The 24,739-nt window shown below is 37.1% G+C and overlaps 1 protein-coding gene across 4 annotated transcripts in view; it reads left to right on the top strand.

Moving 5' to 3' along the window:
* PKN2 (protein kinase N2) overlaps positions 1-24,739 on the top strand; it is a 157,601-nt gene that overhangs the window by 108,971 nt on the left and 23,891 nt on the right. For 2 of the 4 annotated variants that reach the window (XM_003808386.5, XM_003808385.5), the window contains exons 9-15: positions 17,158-17,301; positions 17,613-17,688; positions 18,278-18,452; positions 18,672-18,798; positions 20,094-20,224; positions 20,310-20,385; positions 20,465-20,556. In XM_003808386.5, coding sequence (XP_003808434.3) covers positions 17,158-17,301; positions 17,613-17,688; positions 18,278-18,452; positions 18,672-18,798; positions 20,094-20,224; positions 20,310-20,385; positions 20,465-20,556 — 821 coding nt within the window. The remainder of the gene's footprint in view (positions 1-17,157; positions 17,302-17,612; positions 17,689-18,277; positions 18,453-18,671; positions 18,799-20,093; positions 20,225-20,309; positions 20,386-20,464; positions 20,557-24,739) is intronic. The other 2 variants (XM_055116457.2, XM_008960474.4) reach the window with 1 other exon arrangement.

Raw genomic sequence — 24,739 nt, 5'->3', positions numbered from 1 at the left:
ATTTCGAGCCTATTTAAGGTAATTACTGAGTAATATCAAAATGAAACTTAAAGAATTGTTATTAGAGGGAAAATGACTAGCTAGGAGATTTTTCTTATAACAAGGTTATTGTTAATAAAGTTTTATATTGAAAAGAGAAATTACAAGTAATTTAGAATCTTGCCATTATTTTGTAGTTGAGGAAACCAAGATCCAGGTTAGTTACATACCAGTAAATTTCAGGACTGGTACTAGACCTTCAGTGTCTTAACTTTTAAATGGATGCTCTTTTTCTCTCTGGTGATTTGAATGAGATAGAAAGATAACAGTAGCACAGAGGAGGAAACAGCAGAAGATGAAGAGTGCCTGGAAGAGATAATATGGTTTTAAATTACCTAAACTACAAGCTTAGAACAATAAAAGACTGTGATAACTGTTGTTTGTTCTTTCCCTGCCATTGTAATCTTCACCTGAAAATGTTTTTCGCCTCAATGGCATCAGGCATTTTTCCCACTTTGGAATAATGCTCCTTTTAAAATTTGGAAGACACTGTGCATGTTAAGCAGATCCTCTAGGTTCTTGAGAGGCATGTTTCTTATCCCTAATTTGATTATAAACTTTTCCTTGGCAGAGACCACATTCCCTATTAAAATAGGTCCTTCTGTTTACATAGTATATTTTAGATTTTCATGTGCTTTCTATTCTTTTATCCCTTGTATTTATAGACTATAAAAAATGTTTATAAAAACATAGATGGAAACATTTCAAGCGGCCTTAGTAAAAAAGAGAAGAAAAAATTTATAGAAAATGTTGCTTTAAACTGACATGTTTGTTTCCAGCATTTTGCTTCATATATCAACTTTGTCTTCTATGGCGTTCGGGAACTAAGTTGTCTGTACTGTTTCATTTCAAGATAAAAAATTCATGGTTCTTTTTAGAGTTGTAGGATAATTCTAGAAATGATCTAGATCTAGAATGATCTAGAAAAATTCAAATTATGTTCTGTGGAGCTTCAGTGTTCTGCAGAATTGTCTCAGGACGCAACACAGTCTTTTGTGTTGTTGTTTTGGGGTTTTATGTAAAATATCATTTGGATTTTGCTATTAGAAAAAACGTTTTTAAATTGTTGGTATAATTTAGCTACATTTTACAAACTAAGGAAATTATGGCCCTCAGGCTAAGTAACTAGCGTAGGGTATAATCCAGGATTTTTTTTTTTTTTTTTTCTTTCTTGAGATGGAGTTTCGCTCTTGTTGCCCAGGCTGGAGTGCAATGGCACAACCTCGGCTCATCGCAACCTCTGCCTCCCAGGTTCAAGTGATTCTCCTGCCTTAGCCTCCTGAGTAGCTGGGATTACAGGCGTGTACCACCACGCCTGTCTAATTTTGTATTTTTAGTAGAGATGGGGGTTCTCCATGTTGGTCAGGCTGGTCTTGAACTCCCAACCTCAGGTAATCCACCCACCTTGGCCTCCCAAAGTGCTAGGTTACACTCATGAACCACTGTGCCTGGCCTAATCCAGGATTCTTAAGTCTACTTACTACCAGCTCTGTGTTCTTTCTATTCTGTCGGGTTACTCTTTTATATTTTCTTGTAGCTATGCAATTTTTCATTTTTCCTGAATTCCCTCAGCCTTCCTGTTATAAAAAGCTTAATCAAGCTCCCATGAGAGATTGAAATAAATGACAAAATGTTACACTAAGACCTGTTAACTCTTTCCCTTGCACCTTTCCTTTAGAATAACGTTACTAACATAGTAGTAGAAGTTCTTTATCAATATTAGAAACAGAGAAGAGCCCTGTCCTTAGAACCAAAGCTTAGAACAATTTTAGCAGATTTCAGTGTTGTTAAGAGCAGAACTATAGAAAATGTCGACGGATCACTGGGAAAGGAGGGAAAGAGAGTATAGAAGCAGTTAGGACAAGTAAAAAGGTGGTAGGATTCATGGATTGGGACTAACAGTGGGATTGTCATATCAGTGGATGCTGAAGTATTAGAGCGAACTAGAATATTAGGAGATAATGTTCAGAGAGAAAGATGCAGACAGTTGAGATTGTGGAAGGATTATAGTTACTGGTATGACAGTATGATGACAGGAGTGAAACGGCAAGGTAAGGTAAATCACAAGATTATAAGAAGTTAGCCGTGTGCAGTAGCTCATGCTTGTAATCCCAGCACTTTGGGGAGGCCGAGGCGGGCGGATCTCCTGAGTTCAGGAGTTGAAGACCATCCTGACCAACATAGTGAAACCCTATCTCTATTAAAAATACAAAAATTAGCTGGGTGCAGTGGCAGACGCCTGTAATCCCAGCTACTTGGGCGGCTGAGGCTGAGACTCTGCTTAAACCCCGGAGGCAGAGGTTGCAGTGAGCTGAGATCACGCCACTGCACTCCAGCCTGGGCGACAGAGCAAGACTCTATCTCATAATAATAATAATAATAATAATAATAATAATAACAAAATAAGATTGTAAGAACCCAAGGGACTTTTCATTTATTGGTTTCTAATTTTCAGAAATTTTTGACTCACACTACATGAAAGAAGATTGGAATTTAACTTTTAAACCACCGCACTCCTATTCTCATTCTCCCAAATAATTATGTTAAATCAGTAATCTAGTGTTTATTATAACTATAAAGATTGTCCATAGATGAACCAAGTTCTGTATGGTGATTATATTTCCTTTTTAATACCTTTTCCTCCCTTTAGGGCCACTAAATACCTCTTCGTTTTGTTTTGCTTAGTTTTCTGCGTACCTATTATTTATCCCCAAAAGCTCCAGAAGGACTCTAAAACAACTGTATGTAAGCAGGTATGCTTGGTTATGTATTAGTCCGCATTTCTTCCCCATTAGAAGCATCCTTTCTGGGGCCTTACATCTTTCTGCTCCAATTTATATAGCTGCTACACAGCTTTCATCTTGAGACTTTGTTTTACTATCATCTTGAGAACTCTCTTCTACATTGGATCACTTGAGTCTTGGATCACTCCATCTTCTTGCTTTACCTTCTCATGCTGGTGAATCATATCCTTCATTTTCATGCTGAGAAAAGGGTGAATGAAATAAAGTTTTAGAGATGATATATGTCTGAAAATATGTATATTCTACTATCATACTTGGAGTATAGAATTCTTTTAGGTTGGTGCAAAAGTAATAGCGGTTTTGCCATTACTTTTGATTGCAAAAACTGTGGTAACTTTTGCACCAACCTAATAGGTTGGAAATTACTTTCATTAATTTTGAGTTGTGTAATTATTATTTAGCCTCAGTATTACAGTCGAGAATTCTGTGTCTCCCTTGATTTTTAATATTTAATCATGATCTGTTAGATCTGCTAGATCTCTAAAAACTTTTAAGATTTTATCTTTTTTTCCCCGGGATTCTGAAATTTCACAGTAGTGTATCTTACTTGGGTATCTTTCATTCTTTTTGGTGGATATTGTGTGGCACTTTCAGTTTGAAAGCTTTATTTGTTTCAGATCCAATAAATTTCCTTGACTTATTTGATAATTTTCTCATGTCCATTTTTAGTGTTTTCTCTTGGTAGTTAAACCTCTTAGATTGATCCTGTGATTTTCTTTTGTCTATGGTTTCTCTGTCTTTTTGTTCCACTTTCTAGGAAATTTTTACAACTGAAAAATTTACATTTGATGTCATATTTTTAATTTTTAGAAGTTCATTTTTGTTGTTTAGTTTTTGAAAAACAACACCCTGTTTTTCTCTCATGGAGATAATACCATCTCTTAAAACTGAGAATATCAGTTTTAAATTTTCTTCTTGAATTGTCTCTACTACTTCTGAGGTCTCTTTTAAGATGTCTGCTTATCATATTGTATATTTGGGCAAATGTGTGGCCATCCATGGCTTTCTTAAGAATGAGACACTAAAGTAACCAATTTAAAGCTGTGTGTGGGCCAGGTGTGGTGGCTCACGCCTGTAAACCCAGCACTTCGGCAGGCCGAAGTGGGCAGATCACTTGGTCAGGTGTTTGAGACCAGCCTGACCAACATGATGAAACCCTGTCTCTACTGAAAATCCAAAAGTTAGCCGGGCATGGTGGTGGGTACTTGTAATCCCAGCTAACCCAGGAGGCTGAGGCATGCGAATTGCTTAAACCCAGAAGGCAGAGGTTGCAGTGAGCTGAGATTGCACCACTGCACTGAGCAACAGAGTGAAACTCTGTCTCAAAAAAAAAAAAAAGCTGTGTGTGTGGAGTTGCCCAGGTTTTGAACTAGTTGAGAGAAACAAAGAAATGACTAATGGAAAATAAAATATCATCCATATTACTGAAAAAATAAGCTGTTTTTTGAGAGTACGGCTGGGTATGCAGCAAGAGTGGGGTTATGTCCAGTCTCTTGGATCACTGTAGGCCCCGATCTGTGTAAAATTTAAAGCAGGGAGGAAAAGAGCAAACTACTTCCATTGAACAGCCTGGCTTTCAACAGAAAAGAAGGAATGGGCTATGTTGCTCATGTCCAATTTGTCTTCCAGAGTCTCCTATCAGATAACAGATTCTGAGGTTTGAATAAGAGTATTGAGGTAAAGACCTATCCAGATATTTAGGGAAAATGGGGAAATTATTTCTCATAGCAACCATGGCAGTGAGAAAGATGCTTTCTCCCTAGAAAAGGATAAAAATGCATGCAGCCACCATACCTGGTCACAGATTTTTTAATGGGGAGTAAAGCACTATAATATAGCAGAACAAGAGTAGGAATACAAAGATACTTTTAATTTTTTACATGTTATAAACTGTCTGACACTGGGAATATTGTTTCATCTGAGATACTGTTTTTTAACTTGTAACAAAGCTGTAACACTTACCTTTTTTACCCCTCCTTTGCTGCTTCCAGATTCCACCGCTGTTAAAAATAACATGTCGGCCGGGTGCGTTGGCTCACGCCTGTAATCCCAGCACTTTGGGAGGCCGAGGCGGGCGGATCACCTGAGGTCGGGAGTTCAAGACCAGCCTGACCAATATGGAGAAACCCTGTCTCTACTAAAAATACAAAATTAGCTGGACATAGTGGCGCATGCCTGTAACCCAGCTACTCGGGAGGCTGAGGCAATAGAATCTCTTGAACCTGGGAGGCAGAGGTTGCAGTGAGCCAAGATCGTGCCACTGGACTCCAGCCTAGGCAACAGAGTGAGACTCCCTCTCAAAAAATAAATAAATAAATAAATAAATAAATAAATAAATAAATAAATAAATAACATGTCATATATTCCTCTGGGACTATATGACTTCTTTGAGACTATGAGCTGTATAGTTGACCCTTGAGCAACGCAGGGGCTAGGGAGCACAAGCCTACATTTCCAACCCGTGTACTCGAAAATCCACATAACACTTTTGACTCCCCCAGAACTTAAATACTAATAGTCTACTGTGGACCAGAAGCCTTATTGATAACATAGACAGTCTATTTTGCAAAAAATACAAGGTTTTTGTGCCTGCCGTCTTAGCCGCAGCAGCAGCTTCAGAAATTTCCTTTTCTTCTTTTACAGTGGTTCTTATTCTGGATTCATTTATATTGAAATGGCAGAAGCTACAACTGCAAACCTCAATATATAGGATACATATCAAGCAGTTCAACTTCTTCTTGTAATGTCATGATTTTTCTCCCCTTCTTGGGAGCACTTCCAGCATCACTAGTGGTACTTTGTAAGAGTTCCATAGTATTATTCAGGGTTTATGGTATTGCATTAAATACCATGAAAAATATGCAAGAACTGAGGCAGATCACTTTTACTGCCATATGCAATTTACTAGAGAGATGAACTGCTCAGGCAGAAATAATTAGATTTACATAGTGTTTTAAATGGATACTGTTGACACTTGAGCTCACCATAAGAGCATTAGGAGGTGGCTACAAAATTATTATAGTAGTACAGTACTACAGTTAATTTTATGCAGTTATGATTTAATATTGCATCTTGATGTTTGTTTATATTTCTCTTGACTATAAATGGTGCCATGTATGGTCTGTAAGTGTTTGTGTGTAAGTTTGATAAATTCTAACTTTTTGTAATAGGTTTGTGTATTTTATGGTAGTGAATGATAAAATAGACTAGTATCTACATATATGCATTCATGACATATCTTTGTTGTAATGTTTTTGATATTTCTATGCTATGTGATTCATCTGCAGATTTTTCAAACTGTTGCACATTTCCAAAAAAGGTTCCAGTATATTTATTGAAAAAAAATCCACGTATAAGTCGACCTGTACATTTCAAACTTGTATTGTTCATAGGTCAGCAGTATAGAATTGCCTACCTTTTTTTCTTTTTTGTTTCTGTTATTTCTTGAACATCAGGTACTCTCTGATATTCATTAAGGATGACTTTTATTCTTCCTTCCAACATTTGCCATCATTATGAGGGATTTAAAATATCTGCATACAGTTGTCCCTTGGTATCCATGGGGAACGATTTCAGGACTCCCTCTCCCCGTACCAAAATCCATGGATGCTCAAGTCCTTTATATAAAATGGTGTATTTGCATATAACCCACACACATGCTCCTGTATACTTTAAATCATCTCTAGAGTAATTATAATACCCAGTGCAATGTAAATGCTATATAAATTATTATACTGTATTGTTTAGGGAATATTGACAAGAAAAAAAAGTCTACATATTCAGTACAAATACAACTATCCTTTTATTCCGCAAATATTTTCAGTCGTGGTTGGTTTAATCCACAGATAAGGAACCCACAGATACAGAGGGTGGACTGTATATGTAAACAACCCATATAATATACCACTATTTAAACTTCTTTGAACTCCTGAACTCTGGTATACCTTTACTCCTTTGTCATTTTAAATGAACTGTGCTACACAAATTGAAATCTTAAATTCGATATACCTGTTGGGCACGGTGGCTCACGCCTGTAATCCCAGCACTTTGGGAGGCTGAGGCAGGCAGATCACCTGAGGTTGGGAGTTCAAGACCAGCCTGACGAACATGGAGAAACCCCATGTCTACTAAAAATACAGAATTAGCCAGGCGTGGTGGCACAAGTAGTCCCAGCTACTTGGGAGGCTGAGGCAGGAGAATCACTTGAACCCGAGAGGCGGAGGTTGCGGTGAGCCGAGATCATGCCATTGCACTCCAGCCTGGGCAACAAGAGCGAAATTCTGTCTCAAAAAAAAAAAATCAATATGCCAGCCTTTCACCAATTCCCTTGTTGTCCTGAATGATAAACTACAGAAAGCACCTAGAATAATTAGCCAAGTTTGGGGCACAAGCCTGTAGTCCTAGCTACTGGGGAGACTGAGGCAAGATTACTTGAGCCCAGGAGTTGAATACAGCAGTGAGCTGAGACCATGCCACTGCATTCCAGGCTGGGCAACAGAGTGAAACCCTTTCATTAATTAGCTAATTAATTAATGCACCTAGGATAATACCTTGTACATAATGGTATTCAGTAAACGATAGCTCTTGTTATTGTTTTTCTTCTAGCTGTTTTTTTAATTATCACAAAGCTAGATATTTGATCAAATATTTCCATTTCCTTGATTCTTCAGGATATTTTCATGCTATCAGCCCCTTCCAAACTTAATTTTCTTCTCTATTTACCCTAAAACCAATGTTACTCTGAAGCATTTCTTTACTGATACTGCCACAGCATCCTTTGACCTTATCTTTATACCTACCTGCTGTGGAAACTCCCAATAGCAAATAATTTCTATTCTGCTTCTCTACTCTATATCCTGAATGTTGCTTCTCTGCTCTATATCCTGAATGATCACATTTACTACTGCAAATTTTAGTTTTCAATCTTAGCTAGGCTTGTAAAAGTTATCCCACATTTTACATTTTTATTTCATTACCAGCAACTTTTCTTTTGCCTGTCTCTTCAAGTCTTCTACCCCACGTCAGACTCCTTTGCTTTTGTTTTATAGATTAGATTTAAGACCATCAGACCTCAGCTTTCTCCTATCACCTAATTTTTTTGTGTCTTCCTCCTTGGTTTCAGAGAACGAAGTCTCTCTCTTTCCTGTTTAGAGTCTATGATCATTCAAGTTGCCCTCTAGTTTCCATTCTTTCTAGTCTCCTATAGCCTTGTTTCATAAGTTAGCCCTATTAGCACCTATATTTTTAACCACTTCTTTCTTCTGATATCTTATTCTTGTTGGATATACTCACATTCCTTCCATTAAAAATTTTTATTTTGCTTCGTCCTAGCACTATTGATAGGTCTTTCTTTCACAGACAAGATTCTTGAAAAATAAGTTGTGTTCAGAATCTGTTCTTCCTCACCCTCCCATATGTTAAACTGAAGTTTCTACTGCCATTATAGGTTCTGAACAAAAAACCTTATGTATAGTGTCTAATTTAATCCTCACAATAATCTTATGGTATACATACAATTATTTCTATTTTAGAGAGTACTGAGGTTCCAGGAGTTTCAGTTAGTTTTCTCAGGCCACACAGCTAGAAAGCGGTGGAGCCAGTAATCAACACAAGCATCTCTCACCAAAGTCAAGTCTGTCTGAAGCCACGGCTTTTGTTCTTCATTAGAGTTAGCAAACTTGTCTCTATTTCTAGTCTATCCTTTTGGCAGTGTAGATTTTCTTCATTGCATATCACAATAATAATAAAAGGCAACATATTGAGATTGACTTATGTACTGGAGTTGTATTAACTCCTTTAATTCTCACACAGCGCTGCAAGGTTGATACCATTAACACATATTTTACAGGTGAGCAATCTGAGACCCAGCGAAGTTAAATAACTTGCTCACGGTCACAGAACTACTAAGTGGTGTGGGATTAAGATTTAACCTATTTGTTCTACAAACATTTATTGAGTGTGCATGCATACGCAAGGCAGTTTGATCCCAGTGCTTTTCTTTTTAGCAACTATACAGGTTGAATATCCTTTATCTGAAATACTTGGGACCAGAAGTATTTTAGATTCCAAATTTTTTTTCAGATCTTAGAATCTTTGCATTTAAAAATGCAAGCTGATTGAGCATCTGAAAAATTTGAAATCCCAAATCCTCCAATGAGCATTGCCTTTCATTGTCATATTTGTGCTCAGAAAGTTTCAGATTTTGTAGCTTTTCAGGTTAGGGATACTCAGCCTGTACTGCCTGATGTGATCCAATCCCTACCCCTCCTTACACCGAAACCCTTTAGTACCAACCTGTAACTTACAAGTTAAAGACCAAATTCTACTCCAAGTCATGCTAAGCTCCTCATGACTTAACTCTGTCCGTGTTTTCATTCTTATTTCTCACAGCATTTCTACTTATATTCTAGGCTTTAACTATATGAAACTGTTTCCTATCCCTATGATGTACTACTTCCTTACCTTTGTATGTTTTTTCCCCTCTGATGACTTTGTCCTCTCCTTTAATCTTTAGATATAGCTCTCAAAACCCAATTTGAGCAATTATGATATTTTTTGATCTTCCTACTACCTTTCCCTTACAAAAAAATTGGTCAGCTCTCTGTTTTGTGTCATTGTGCATATTGTATATGCCACTGTATTGCCAGTATTGATTTACATTTCTGTCTCCCAGAATTTCCGTCTTCCAAAGCAAAACTGTGAACTATTTGAGAGCAGGACCATATGTTACTTATCTTTGTATCTCTATCACAGAAGACACTTAGTATACATATTCACTAAGTATTAATGGGATGAATGAAAATAATTAAAACTGAAAAGGAGGTTTGCTCAACCTTTTTTTTTTTTTTTTTTTTTTTTTTTTTGCTGCAGTATACCCAAAGAATACAACACACTCTAGTCAATACAGTGATTCCCAAATAGACACAGGTCAGAATCTGAGAAGGGAGGGCAGGTATAAATTTGAAAATGTCAGGGCCAGGCACAGTGGCTCACGCCTGTAATCCCAGCACCTTGAGAGGCTGAGGCGGGCAGATCACCTGAGGTCAGGAGTTCAAGACCAGCCTGGCCAACATGGCGAAACCCCATCTCTACTAAAAATCCAAAAATCGGCCATGTGTGGTGGCGAGCGCCTGTAATCCCAGCTACTCAGGAGGCTGAGGCAGGAGAATCACTTGAACCTGGGAGGCGGAGGTTGCAGTGAGCTGAGATTGCACCATTGCACTCCAGCCTGGGCAACAAGAGCAAAACTCTATCTTAAAAAAAAAAAGAAGGAAAGAAAATGTCTGCCAGGCGCGGTGGCTCATGCCTATAATCCCAGCACTTTGGGAGGCTCAGGCGGGCGGATCACGAGGTCAAGAGATCAAGACCATCCTTGCCAACATGGTGAAACCCTGGCTCTACTAAATATACAAAAATTAGCTGGATGTGGTGGTGCGCACCTGTAGTCCCAGCTACTCAGGAGGCTGAGGCAGGAGAATCTCTTGAATCTGGGAGGCAGAAGTTGCAGTGAGCGGAGATTGCACCACTGCGCTCCAGCCTGGCGACAGAGACTCCATCTCAAAAAAAAAAAAAAGAGAGAGAATGTCTTCCTTACCTACTCTCATCTCGCTCCACACAACTGAATCTGATTTAATTCTCTGTGCCTCACTTGTTATTAGGAAATCACTGCTCTACAACATAGTATAGGCATTTTAGCTTTTTCTTACCTCTCTCATCTGTAAATTAATACTCAAGGCCTCCATTTAGCACTGTGAGAAATGTAATAGAGACCAGGCACAGTGGTTCATGCCTGTAATCCCAGCACTTTGGGAGGCTGACATGGGAGAATGGTTTGAGACTAGCCTGGGCAACACAGCAAGACTTCATCTCTATTCTATAAATAAATGCACACAAAAAAGAAAACAATTTTTAAAATTAGTGAAATTTTAAGAAGAATTTTTAAAAAGAAATGCCAAAGAATGCAAAAGCACCAGAGGTATTCCTTCCATAAAGGACCCTAAGGCCTGGTAGGTTAAAAATAAATTGTTTGAGACAAAATAAAAAACTACTAAATTCTATTTCAGAAGCTTAGGGGAATAATAATTCTACCAACATGAGCTTGCATACAAAATTTTAAAATACATGAGGATATAGCCACCATGACCAAGCAGAAGCAGATAATGGGATTATTAAATATATAATATAAAATATTTTAAAGTTTGTGTTTAAATATTTAAATGATTATAGTATTTAAAGAATAGAAGAGTTTGAAAACATGAGCAAAGGATAGGTGATGAGCCAAAAAGACTAAGCAGAGTTTTAAAATAAATAAATAAAATGAAATTATAGGTGTCTGAAATTTGCTTCAAATAATTATGGGGGCAACGTGGAGATGAAACATTATTGACCATTATTGATAAATTGTTGGTGCTGATGACAAAGAGAACCAAGTAGAACTAAAAAATAGGAAATATAACTTCTGAAATGGAAAACTAAGAGGATATGTTAAAGAAAAGAAGAGAGAGTTAGTGGCCTGAAAGTGCTAAAGAAGTTGCCCAGAATACAACACAAAAAGATTAAGAGATGAAAAATATGAAAGAAAGATTAAGAGACATGAAGGATAAACTAAGAATGACTAACACACGGAGTGGAGTTCCAGAAGGAAGGATTAGAAGGAATGGGGCAGAGGCCACGTCTGAAGGAATAATAGCCAGTAACTTCCAGAATGATGACAACCATGAGTCCTCAGATTTGAGAACATAAGTTCCTACAAGGATACATAAAAAGATAGCTGCGTTCAAAAAACCTTGGGGAAAAAATGTGGGCTGGATTTAAAGGATGCCTTTGTAGAAGAGATGGATGTTTAACTTGCCCTTGATGAGGAGAATTTGGACTGGTATGGGGGAAAGAATAGTAGGAAAATCTTATGTAACAATATAGGTTTGAGTTGGAGAATAAGATATAAGATTAGAAATAGAAGCTATATATGTAAAGACATGGAGGCAGAAAAGTATACAATAGGTTTGGAATAATTAGGAGTCTTTGGAACTTTTTATATGATGTGGATTGACATAGGAAGCAGTTGTGCATAGTTGATAGAGCATAGCAGTTTCTATCATAGTTGTTTTTGTCTTTCCTATAAAGGGAGCAGAGGCAGTAACCCACATCTATAGCAGGCCGACTTTTCCTGCCAAGATCATGGCCTTAATATTCTCCATTATCTCTGTCTCCTACTGTTCTCTCTGTATTTCTCATCCTCCCATATGATCCCAAAGTTTCCCTCTTTTTGTCACATTTGTTCCAGCTGGAGAATCACTCTCATTGGACTGCTGAACTGAAAACATATATTATTGTTTCTTGAGGTGGTGGTTTTCTGTTTTTCCCCAGTGGATTCCGTTGTCCTTCCTTCCCTGTCCTACCCTGTTTTTGGGCTGATGACTACAAAGTTTACTTGAATTACTTGGCTCTGACTTACAATGAGAGACACTGTTAAGAGATCCAAGAGCCAGGAGGAAAGGAAAGTCGCAGTGTGTATTTCCCTTTCTCCTTCCTTGCCTTGCCTTGCTTTTCACAACAGCATTCATCTATGGCCACCAACTCCTGTCGGGTAGTTCCTTTTTAAGATTTAGTCTAAATCAGATTCTGGCAATGATTTAAGTTCCTCTTGCCCCTTCAGGCTAAGAGTGATAATGGATTTCTACTGTTGCTTGTCCTCAGATTCTTTTCATTCCTTGTTGGTTTAACTTTAATCACATCTCCATAAGTAGCCAATTTAAAAAACTCTCTTTAGTTAAACTCTTTCAGTGTACTATCTGCATGCTGCTAGGACCCTCACTGATAAATTTCCAAAGCCTATGTTGTCCTCAGAGGCACATTGAAGACCAATATCATCACTCGTGTACACGTTTGCAGAAATCTCATCTTTCCTCAGCTCTTGAATTTTCCAGGTATTGAGTTTATTCTGTTTTTTAGTGGCAACAGAAAGCTTTTTTGACCTTTCTTTTCTTTTTGGCAGTGGAGCCTGGTTCTCATTTTCTTCTTTTGCCCTTTTCATTTCAGCAGTGGAGCCCAGCTCTCCATTACTTCTATCAAAGTTTCCAGACTTTCTCAATTCAGTGTCCTCAGTGTCCTTGTAATGTTTCTGCAGTGTGTCCCTAGACCTAAAGAAATACCCAACAGTTCCATTTATTAAGAAGTGCTTACTAGTTAGTATTTTAAGTCTTAAAACAGGAGTTTTTGAAAAATACAAATACTGAGAGAAAACGTAATATTTTTATTCCATTAGTACATAATTACAATTAACTAATGGGACATGTCTGCCTGTTGTACACTATATAACTTCCCACATCTTGGGATCATAAGGATAACTGCACTCTCATGTCTTCTTCCACAGTGATTCTTCATAGGAAGTTGCTTTTTATTATTGTTGAAAACCCACCTTAGCAAAGATGGGTTTATGACATCACTAGAAGGAATATGGAATATTCTAATGTTGAAACTATGAACTACCTTTCGCTAGTAGTTCTCACAGTGTCCCATAGATGTCGCTGTGTTCCCTATGAAAAGTGAAAATACTCTCTGGCACCCCAGGGCTCCTCAGTGAACACTTTGAGAACCTCAGCATTCTTTGTGCTAATTCTTTTACGATAGATGTGTACTGTTCTTTTTTCAATTGCAATACATGTTTTAATTTGTTGCTTTCTACCACACATAAGGCTGATGCAGTGTCTCTTACCTTTTTTGTTTACTTTCAGATCTTAGACTTCAGATAAGACATGCAGATTCTTTAAGTCTACCAAGCAGTTTTCTCTTTGATTCTAGATTCAATTCATAATAAGACAAACTGAAACACAAGTTGGGACAGTACCTATCTCAACTTGTACTGCTCAGCTTTTTTTGGTGGTAGTTTTACTCCGTCTAGAATATCGTTGCTCCTAGAGTTTGAAATTATCTAACAGCATGCCCTTGCCTTGTGTGACTGACCTGCTTCATCTAGAAAATTGCCGGCGTACCAGCAATCACACTTGCATTTTAAATTCTAAACATTGGGCCAGGCACGGTGGCTCACGACTGTAATCTCAGCACTTTGGGAGAGCCAAGACGGGTGGATCACCTGAGGTCAGGAGTTCGAGACCAGCCTAGCCAACATGGCAAAACCCCATCTCTATTAAAAATACAAAAATTAGCCATGTGTGGTGGTGGGTGCCTGTAATCTCAGCTACTCGGGAGGCTGAGGCAGGAGAATCACTTGAACCTGGGAGGCAGAGGTTGCAGTGAGCTGAGATTGCACCATTGCACTCCAGCCTGGGCAATAAGAGTGAAACCCCATCTCAAAAAACAAAAAATAATAAAAAATAAATGGTAAACATTAGTGACATCTTCTTATGCAGAAGCTTCAGTCTATCTGTATGGTACCTTGTTTTTCAGATACCATGTGACTGTTTTACTTATTCAAACCATGCTGGATGTTAGGATTTAAAGTGGGATTGAACACAAGTGGTGGAGTACTAACATAAAATATCTCTAGATCACAGCCACCCTCCCACTTATGTTGTGAAGAAAGTAACGCTCACTGGGAACAGTGCAAAGTAACAAAAAATGAAGAGCTTCATATGTAAAATGTTAGAAACAGATAATCGGTGCTGTGAAGAAAAGTCAGCACGGAGACAAAGGATCTCTCAGCAAGGCAATCTTTACTTTCTGCAGAAAGGGTGCCCCTCGCAAATGGAACAATCGCAAGAGCACATCTGAACAAAGGAAAAGCAGACATATATATCCCTTATGCATTTGGGTTGTCCTTACTGCTGTGTCCTGCATCCATTGGCTGGAGCTGGACCTCACAGTCTTAAACTGATTACTGATTTGCTAATAACCTAAAACTTTCCTAAATAGGTAAATGCAAAGGAGAACAAAGAGGAAGAGGAAGTTGCTTATGAAAGGTTTAAGGCAGCAACAACATTTCCAAATAAGGAAGGGGCATAAGCTGTGAGCTAAGACTTGCCTGGGCCTGTCCAGACATGCTTGAGTAAGCCAAAGCAACTAACTGGGCTAAAGCGTAAGAACTAATAGTTGATAGGAGGCTTTAGAGTAAGGAGCTATTATTCCTAGTGTCTTTTATTTTATTTTTAAATCAAGATGAGCTTTGAAGAGGAACTTTTCTACTTTCTACATAGAACTTTAATGTAGAGTATAGAATTCTAGGAAAGCTAGCTTAAGGTCTGTGAGGTGACTTATCCCAAATCTCAGATCTGTAACATACTTTATAAATTTTAATTTTTATTTTTTTTTGAGACAAGGTCTCACTCTGTTGCCCAGGCTGGAGTGTAGTGGCATGATCTTGGCTCACTGCAACCTCCACCTCCTGGGTTTAAGTGATTCTCAGGCCTTAGCCTCCCAAGTAGCTGGGACCACAGGTGCATGCACCACACCCGGCTAACTTTTGTATTTTTAGTAGAAATGGGGTTTCACCATGTTGGCCGTTGCTAGTCTCGAACTCCTGACCTCAAGTGATTCACCCACGTCAGCGTCCCAAAGTGCTGGGATTACAGGCATGAGCCACCTTGCCCAGCCTATAATGTACTTTAGTTTGAAGCATGGAATGAAGAGACAGAGGAAAGAGAAATTAGTCAATATGTTAGTTTTACCAGAGTGGCTGGAATAAATAGCAAATGAGGTGATTGGACCTTCTCTTATTCACAATAAGACAAAATCTTACCATTTTAGCCAGTGTAAAAGTGTAATAAGAACTTTTAACAAGTACTAATTCTGTCTCTAGCGTATGTGCATCTTGCATCTTCCTGATGCATAACAAGTCTTCCTTGTAACAGTGGAAGAAAGCAGGAGAAAGTAGACCTCTCTTCCTCCAATCTAAAAAAATGGAGTCTAAATTACCAATCCTGACATGATTCTTCCTCCAGTTTATTTCACAAAATAACTGCTTCCAAAATACTTAACACTTTTAACTTCAATAGAATATTATAGCCTTAGTACCCCATCCCTTCTATATGCCATTTGCTAGTCTTAATTATATTTTCCTCATACTTCTTTCATGACAGTTCTCTCCCATATTAATTATGAGTCAGAGAGAAGAAATGAGGTGGAAGGCCCTGAGATCACATTCTCACTGCCATAGACGTATTTTTCTAATTCTTTTCCTGTTTGACTATGAAACCCTCTGGCACATTGTATTTTGATTCTTTTCATGTTGCATTTTTTGTAAGTGTTTTTCGTGTTCATTAGCATCAACTAGATATATAATTTAAGGTCAATAGATTTTTTTTTACTGTTTATACCAAGACGTTACATAATGAAATGCATAAGTTTATAAATTGAAATTTGTTATATAAAATAAGTAATTTATTGCTTTGTAGAGCCTTAAAAGGAGAAACATTTATCTCTTTTTGTGGATGGTGTACAGAAGCCTGAAAAACAAAATAATAGAAAAGTCCAGTACTTTATGATTAAAATGTATATACGTTAAAACATATAGGTAGAGGTCAGTATATGGATTGGCCACAGCTTAGGAACTATGTTCTACAGGTGCATTTAAACACTGGTTATTAAAACCTTAAATATATTTCACCACATAAGCATTATTTTCAGTGTCTACTGTGTATTCTCTCATACGGCTTTGGTATAATTAACTTGTCCCTGGTTTTTGAACATTCAAATTCTTGCTAATTTGCTTTTTAAATTATGTTTTATTGTTATAATAAATGAATATCTTTCTGTATAAAGCTTGGTCTGAATTTCCCCTTTCTGCCTTTCGTACACAGAATGGGTCTTGCTACCCAGTGGTATTCTTTTGAAAATTAAATGACCTAATATTCTTAAAGTGCTTATTAGCACAATATGTGGCACATTGTGAGTACAGAATAAATGCTATTTGCAGAACTTTTTCTGGCTTAGCAATGAGACAGATAAATACAAAGGTTTCAAATGAGTTATTTGAAGCAAGCATTGGGGTAGTAACATAGCACATGATGGCAAATAGAGGAGGGAAATCCGAAAGATTGAAGCTCTAAGAGAAGGAGTTTTGGTGGTTATTCATCTGTATTGGTTGTTCCCAGTTGTGTATTCTTTAAGTATACTTTAGGAATACCTTAGCTGGAAAATGTCACAATGTAAGTTTTGTTTCTTTGAATTAAAATGTGTAAGTTTGATAAAGTACTATACAGTTGAGAAACATTACAAACCTCTTTAAAACAGTGTGACCTTTGTGTGTGTAATTTTTGTTTATTGTATTTGTATTTCATATTTTTTGTGATATTTTATTCAAGTGTGTGTCCAATGATGTCTTTTCTGTTTTCTTTATTATTTTTTTTAATTATCCTAGTCACGTGAACTGGAAATTTCAGTTTATTGGCGTGATTGGCGGTCTCTGTGTGCTGTAAAATTTCTGAGGTTAGAAGATTTTTTAGACAACCAACGGCATGGCATGTGTCTCTATTTGGAACCACAGGGTACTTTATTTGCAGAGGTAATAAATGTATTTTATTAAATGTGCATAACTACAATTGAAATTACGTATGTAGGCAGCATAATATAGAAGTAGAAAGAGTGTTAGGCTGAAAGACAGATGACTTGAGTTCTTGGCTGAGCTATGCCACTGAATAGGTATGTGACTTTGAGACAAATCAATTATTCTTCCTATGTCTGTTTTCTCATCTAGAAAATGAGGGGCTGGACTAAACTGTAACTAAGATTCTCTTAAGCTTTAAAATTTTATAAATTTAGTAGATTTCATGAACCATGCTATTTTCATGTCAACTTGAATTTTCTTCACTGCAGGTTACCTTTTTTAATCCAGTTATTGAAAGAAGACCAAAACTTCAAAGACAAAAGAAAATTTTTTCAAAGCAACAAGGTAATTACTAACAATCAAATGCATAGCATTTTGATATTTTCTTAAACAATCTAATTACCATTTAAAAAGTCATAGCCATCTGTGTGGGTTTTTTTGTTGTTGTTTATTCGTTTATTTCTAACTTCTTATTAAGGAATATTTTAAATGTATCCATAAGTGGAGAGACTAGTGAAATGTACAGTCACCCAGCTTCAACAATAATCAACTCATGGCCAATTTTATTTTATCCATATGCCATCTTCTCACTACTTTCTCAAATTTGAAGCAAACCCAGACATCATATTGATGTATTCATAATTATTATAATTTATATCTAAAAGATAAGATTTCTTTTTAAAACCTTAACCACATATTACTACTAGACTTAAAGAGAAAAAAAACAATTTCTTACCTATTTATTTTTAAAACTACGTATGCTATTTTGCATTAGCCTTCACTAGCAAATAGTAAAAAACTAGTTTTTTTAAGTGACAAATTTTGTTTGTTCTTCGTAGATTATAAACTAATGGATAAGAATTGTTAAATTATGACTTTTGGTTATACATAAAGAAATTACTTGCTCTGTTTTTGTTTTTTTCAATATCTACAGGCAAAACATTTCTCAGAGCTCCTCAAATGAATATTAATATTGCCACTTGGGGAAGGCTAGTAAGAAGAGCTATTCCTACAGTAAATCATTCTGGCACCTTCAGCCCTCAAGCTCCTGTGCCTACTACAGTGCCAGTGGTTGATGTACGCATCCCTCAGCTAGCACCTCCAGCTAGGTATGTGTCTGAGATTTTAAGCATCTCTTATACAAAGTTATTGGGACATTCTTACGTACTGATTATAGCAGGTGTACTGAGTCTTGCTTTTTTCCCAAGTAGTATTTTGAAAGTAGTGTTCTGTTTACTTAAAAAGTAAATTGTTTGCTTTAATTTTAAAGCTGTTTAAAATACAGACTTTCTATTACTGTTTTGGTGAGTTACTTTATCTTCTATAAGTGATTCTACAGTAACCAAATTGGACTTTGATCTTGAGCCTGAACCTCCTCCAGCCCCACCACGAGCTTCTTCCCTTGGAGAAATAGATGAATCTTCTGAATTAAGAGTTTTGGATACACCAGGACAGGCAAGCCATTTTAAACCTTGCATAATTCCTCTTCACCGAATGAATTAGCAATAAAAGCATCATAGTGAATAAGGCGTGTCCTTCCATTTAAAATTGCCACTGAACTGTGAATTTATGGTTTTATGTTTGTTTTTTGTTTTTGTTTTTGTTTTTTGAGACAGAGTTTCACTCTTGTTGCCCAGGCTGGAGTGCAATGGCATGATCTCGGCTCACTGCAACCTCCGCCTCCCAGATTCAAGCGATTCTCCTGCAAGCCATTCTCCTATCTCAGCCTCCCGAATAACTGGGGTTACAGGCACATGCCACCATTCCTGGCTAATTTTTGTATTTTCAGTAGAGATGGGATTTGATTATATTGGTCAGGCTGGTCTTAAACTCCTGACCTCGGGTGATCAGCCCGCCTCGGCCTTCCAAAGTGCTGGGATTACAGGCATGAGCCACTGCACCCAGCCGAATTTATGTTTCTTATGGTCTAGTCTCAGCTAAATTAGACTGAGTTGGTAGGAGATAACCAACTTCTTAATGTTGGCATGAAATTGTCATTAGCCTCTGGATGCTCATGGTCCAGAAGAGATAGAATAGGCTGCTTAAACTAGAGGTAACATAGGAGTGTGGTTGATACTACATGACGTACTGCCCGAAATACTATTCTTCTTCTAACTTGATTAACATACATAATAATGTGTTAGTTTTTCATTGTTTTGGTTTTGTTTTGTTTTGAGATGGAGTTTTGCTCTTGTTGCCCAGGCTGGAGTGCAATGGCATGATCTTGGCTCACTGCAACCTCCGCCTCCTGGGTTCAAGTGATTCCACTGCCTCAGCCTCCCTAGTAGCTGGGATTACAGGCATGCACCACCACGCCCACTAGTTTTATATTTTTAGTAGAGATAGGGTTTCTCCATGTTGGTCAGGCTGCTCTCGAACTCCTGACCTCAGGTGAGCCGCCCGCCTCAGCCTCCCAAAGTGCTGGGATTACAGGCATGAGCCACCGTGCTCAGCCCAGTTTTTCATATTTTTTAGATAAGTTTAATATAAAAGCGATGGCTCCAGCTACTCGGGAGGCTGAGGTAGGAGGATTGCTTGAGGCCAGGAATTCAAGACCTCTCTAGGCAACATAGTGAGACCCGCCTCTAAAAAAAGAAAAAAAAAATTTTTTAAAGAATGAGTATCTGAATTTTACTTTTCACTCCAACATTTATATTGACTTTTGAAATGTTTTTCCTTAATTTTATCATTATCAAATAAGTTGTTTTCTGGGTATTTCTATGGATTCACGTGTATTTAATATTTTACAGGATTCAGAGACTGTTTTTGATATTGAGAATGACAGAAATAGTATACTTCCAAAATCTCAATCTGAATACAAGCCTGATACTCCTCAGTCAGGCCTAGAATATAGTGGTATTCAAGAACTTGAGGACAGAAGGTAAAGAATATATACCAAATTTTGCTACTACATGTTTGGTACCATACTTTATTGTCTTATTATTAATTGAAATTTCTCTTTTCAGATCTCAGCAAAGGTTTCAGTTTAATCTACAAGATTTCAGGTGTTGTGCTGTCTTGGGAAGAGGACATTTTGGAAAGGTAATCTTTTTGGAATTTTTTGGAATATCTACAACATTAATAACTCAAGTGGAAAATAATTATTTTAATTTTATTTCAGGTGCTTTTAGCTGAATATAAACACACAAATGAGATGTTTGCTATAAAAGCCTTAAAGAAAGGAGATATTGTGGCTCGAGATGAAGTAGACAGGTTAGTTTTTAAAAATGAAATTGTTTATTTTTCTGAATTTGTAAGTTAAGAGAAATGATATATGTATTACAACAGCAAAACTTTATGATTTTACAGTAATATGTGAAGAAATTAAATATAATGTATCTATATTTGACATAAGGTAGACATTAGTGTTTCTTTTTTGCCCCTTTTTACCCTTCTTGTGACAATTAACTGGTTAATGGATACCAGAAAAAGATAGTGAAATGTGTGAACTAATTTTGTTAAGTTTTTTATATATGGAAATATTAAAGTGTTTATATGGAATAGAAACTGTTATTCATCTGTGGTTTTGTGGGGCTATATTTCATTCTGTCTTAATGGAAATGACAAAGTCATTTACAAATAATCTACAGTTAATGGAATGGTTTAAAGTATTTTACAAAGCAGAATATGTTATCTTATTTTTTTCCCTTTATTTTTTTTAAAAACATGTTTTTTGACCCTAACGTCTGGGTCTAATAAAGTAAGTTGTGGTATCTTATACAATTGTTTTTTTATTTTTTGTTTATTTACTTATTTATTTATTTTTTGAGACAGAGTCTCACTGTCTTCCAGGCTGGAGTGCAGTGGTGCCATCTCGGCTCACTGCAACCTCCACCTCCTGGGTTCAAGCAATTCTCCTGCCTCAGTCTCCCGAGTAGCTGGGACTACAGACGCATGCCACCACGTCCAGCTTTTTTTTGTATTTTTAGTAGAAATGGGGTTTCACCATGTTAGCCAGGATGGTCTCGATCTCCTGACCTCGTGATCCGCCAGCCTCCGCCTCCCAAAGCACTGGGATTACAGGTGTGAGCCACCGTGCCCGGCCCCACAATTATTAAAATGCAAGGATTTGGTGGGGGTTAAGATTGTAATTCACTTAGAGAATATACTTTAAGAAATGACTGTCTTAATACAGAATAATTAAATATGGACATTATTGTATAAAAATGGCATATTTATCACAGAAAGAGGCTTTCAATGGACATTTTTCTTACACCACTGTAGGAGGCATATGTTAATATTAATGGTAGACAGCTCTGTACAATGAAGAGAGCCCTGGACTATGACTGAGAAGGCTGACTTTTCTCGTCCTCATTGCTCTTCCTTAGTAAGGATTGACCCTAGGGCATTTCACTGAACATCTTTAAGCCCCAGTTAACTCATATATTTAAAAATATATTTGTTTTGGTAATACTTGCCTTAATGAGTTGTCTTGCTATGTAGATATGCCAAATTGCAACTTTTAATGTTTTTTTCCACCATATGGGTAGTTCCTAGAATAAGGACAGGCCTCAAAAGGTTGAGATTTATTTTTTTATGTTATATAAACTTTTCCTTTTGGATTTTCCTATTTATTTTTCACCTCTGTTTCTTTTTCACTGTTTCTCATACACCTCAATCACATCAAAATAAATGCTTTCTTGATATCTAATACTAAAGAGCTTGCTGGATATTTATAAAATATTCTGAGTACCATATTACATGTTTAGAATTATTTTTATGTTATACAAGCAGATAATTAAAGCAAGTCTTTGATCCCACCAAAGCAAGTCTTTGATTCTAAGTCTGTTTATAATTGGAATAATAGAAGGGTCAAATGTTTTCCTTTCCTGAAGGAATATTTGCTTTTCTCCAGATTCTTAAATGGTAAATTCATTTATTTTCTAAAATAATAGGAAACTGTTTACTACTTCTATTAATCTTGATTTACGTGGGCTTCTGCTACCTTGTTACGTCTTTGTGCTGAATCTTTGTAGGAAAATGCTTTCTAATGAAATCTATAGAAAGTTTGGATCACAGGATGATGCTGTAGCCAGAATCTAGGCCATTACCTCTACTGAAAATTAATCCAGTCTTGTGTAGAGACAGGGTCTCACTGTGTCACCCACACTGGAGTGCAGTGGCATGATCCTAGTTCACTGCAGCCTTGAATTCCTGGGCTCAAGCCATCCTCCTGCCTCAGCTTCCCATTGGGACCACAGGTGCATACAACTGATCCATCTACATTTCTTTCCCCCATAGTGTCAGGGTCTTGGTATGTTGTCCAGGCTGGTCTCAAACTCCTGGCTTCAAGCGATCCTCCTTGGCCTCCCGAAGTGTTGTGATTATAGGTGTAAGCCACCACACCCAGTCTTAACTTAAATCTCTACTTTTCAGTAACATGAAAATTTAAAAATCTCAAGTAGAACTGGTATAAAAAGAGAGAAAAGAAAAATCCAAGAGTGAGAAATAAAACACACTTTTAGAGAAATTTGAGGAATGAAGGTAAGAAAAAGGAGTACTTTTAAATTTCTAGCATACCTGAAAGAAGGCAAGAAAAAAATTTATAAGTTTTTTTTTAAGACTAGCTTTTTTTTTTTGAGACGGAGTTTTGCTCTTGTTGACCAAACTGGAGTGCAATGGCACGAATTTGGCTCACTGCAACCTCTGCCTTTCAGGTTCAAGCGATTCTTTTGCCTCAGCCTCCCGAGTAGCTGGGATTACAGGCTTGCACCACCATGCCCTGCTAATTTTTTGTATTTTTAGTAGAAATGGGGTTTCACCATGTTAGCCAGGCTGGTCTCAAACTCCTGAGCTCAGGTGATCTGCCTGCCTCAGCCTCCCAAGGTGCTGGGGTTACAGGCGTGAGCCACCACACCCGGCCAAGACTAGCATATTTTAAAAAGTAATGTATTTCATTACTTGCAAGTATAAATAGTAAATAACTCAAGCTAAACTTATTATAACTGAGCAGAATTTTAAATATTTACTTTCCACTTCCTAGCTCATCTTTTTAAGCCATAGAATTTGGTGTTATTGTTTATTTTTTAATAGCTGTTCCTAGTATACTTTATCTATATATTTTTTGAGACAGAGTCTCACTCTATTGTCCAGGCTGGAGTGCAGTGGAGTGATCTCGGCTCACTACAACCTCCGCCTCCCGGGTTCAAGCGATTCTCCTTCCTCAGCCTCCCAAGTAGCCAGGATTACAGGTGTGCACCACCATGCCCAGTTCATTTTTGTATTTTTAGTACAGACAGGGTTTCACCATGTTGACCAGGCTGGTCTCAAACTCCTGACCTCAGGTGATCCACCCGCCTCAGCCTCCCAAAGTGCTGGGATTACAGGCATGAGCCACTGTGCCTGGCCTACTTTATGATTCTTAATGACAGTTCTCATAGTCTAAATTTTCTTTCTATAGTCTGTATTATATTATTTTACTTTGAAATTACCTTTTTTAATAAATCATAGAAAATTTCAAATCAACCTCTTTTTAAGTGAACACAAATTATGGATTCTAAAATAAAGTGTTAGATAATTTATGAACAAAGATCATATTCTGTGTACCTACCATTAGTAAAACACTCTAAGTCCCATCTGCCCTTCAATTGCTGAGTAAGGATATTATGTTTATGTTACTGCAATGCCTCCTCACTCAGCTTCCTTTTCTTACCAATTTATATTTCAACACAACAGAATAGGGTTGGAAGTATATTTTTGTGTTTGTAGAAGAAAGCACAGCTAACCAGCTATGTAGGATTCAATTCTAAGACCTTGGTTTTATTAATGATGTTTTCCCCTGACTAAAATAAGTATTTATATAAGTTTTCAGGTTTCTAACTTATCTAAAAATGTAATGAACTTTGAAGGAAGTACACGAAACATGTTAGGATAGAACTAGTAACTTAGAGAAACAAGACATTAATACATTATGTAATAAAGGTGGCTAGATAGAGTTGAGGTTAAAATAAGCAATACAAACAATAGCAGTTCTTAGGAGGAAATCAGTGTACTGGTGTACTACTACACCATAGTACATATAGTGTACTACTCCCCAGGTGTGCAACTCTTCTAGTCTTCCCTATTTTATGAAACAGCAATACCAGTTGTTCAAGCCAGAACACAGTCATTCTTGGTGCTCTTTTCCCCTTACCTACAACACTCAAACTATTAGCAAGTCTGGTCAACTTCACCTCTAGAATATATCCCAAATCATACAAAGCATAAAACCAATAGTAGATCTCTATTGTATTTACTCTTAAATTTTCATTCCACATCTATAATCTGATGAAATATCAACTGACATTTGTGTTGCACTTTCACTTTGACCCCTTTATTTGATTCCTGTCGTCATCATCAGAAGTATTTAGAGCAAGATTTAGGTAGAGTCTTATAAAAGAGGTTGGATTTTTGCTGG

This window comes from Pan paniscus, chromosome 1 (genome assembly GCF_029289425.2).
Source record: "Pan paniscus chromosome 1, NHGRI_mPanPan1-v2.0_pri, whole genome shotgun sequence".
Classification (NCBI taxonomy): Eukaryota; Metazoa; Chordata; class Mammalia; order Primates; family Hominidae; genus Pan; species Pan paniscus.
The sequence above is the reverse complement of the archived record's forward strand: the minus strand, read 5'-3'. Positions and strand labels throughout refer to the sequence as shown.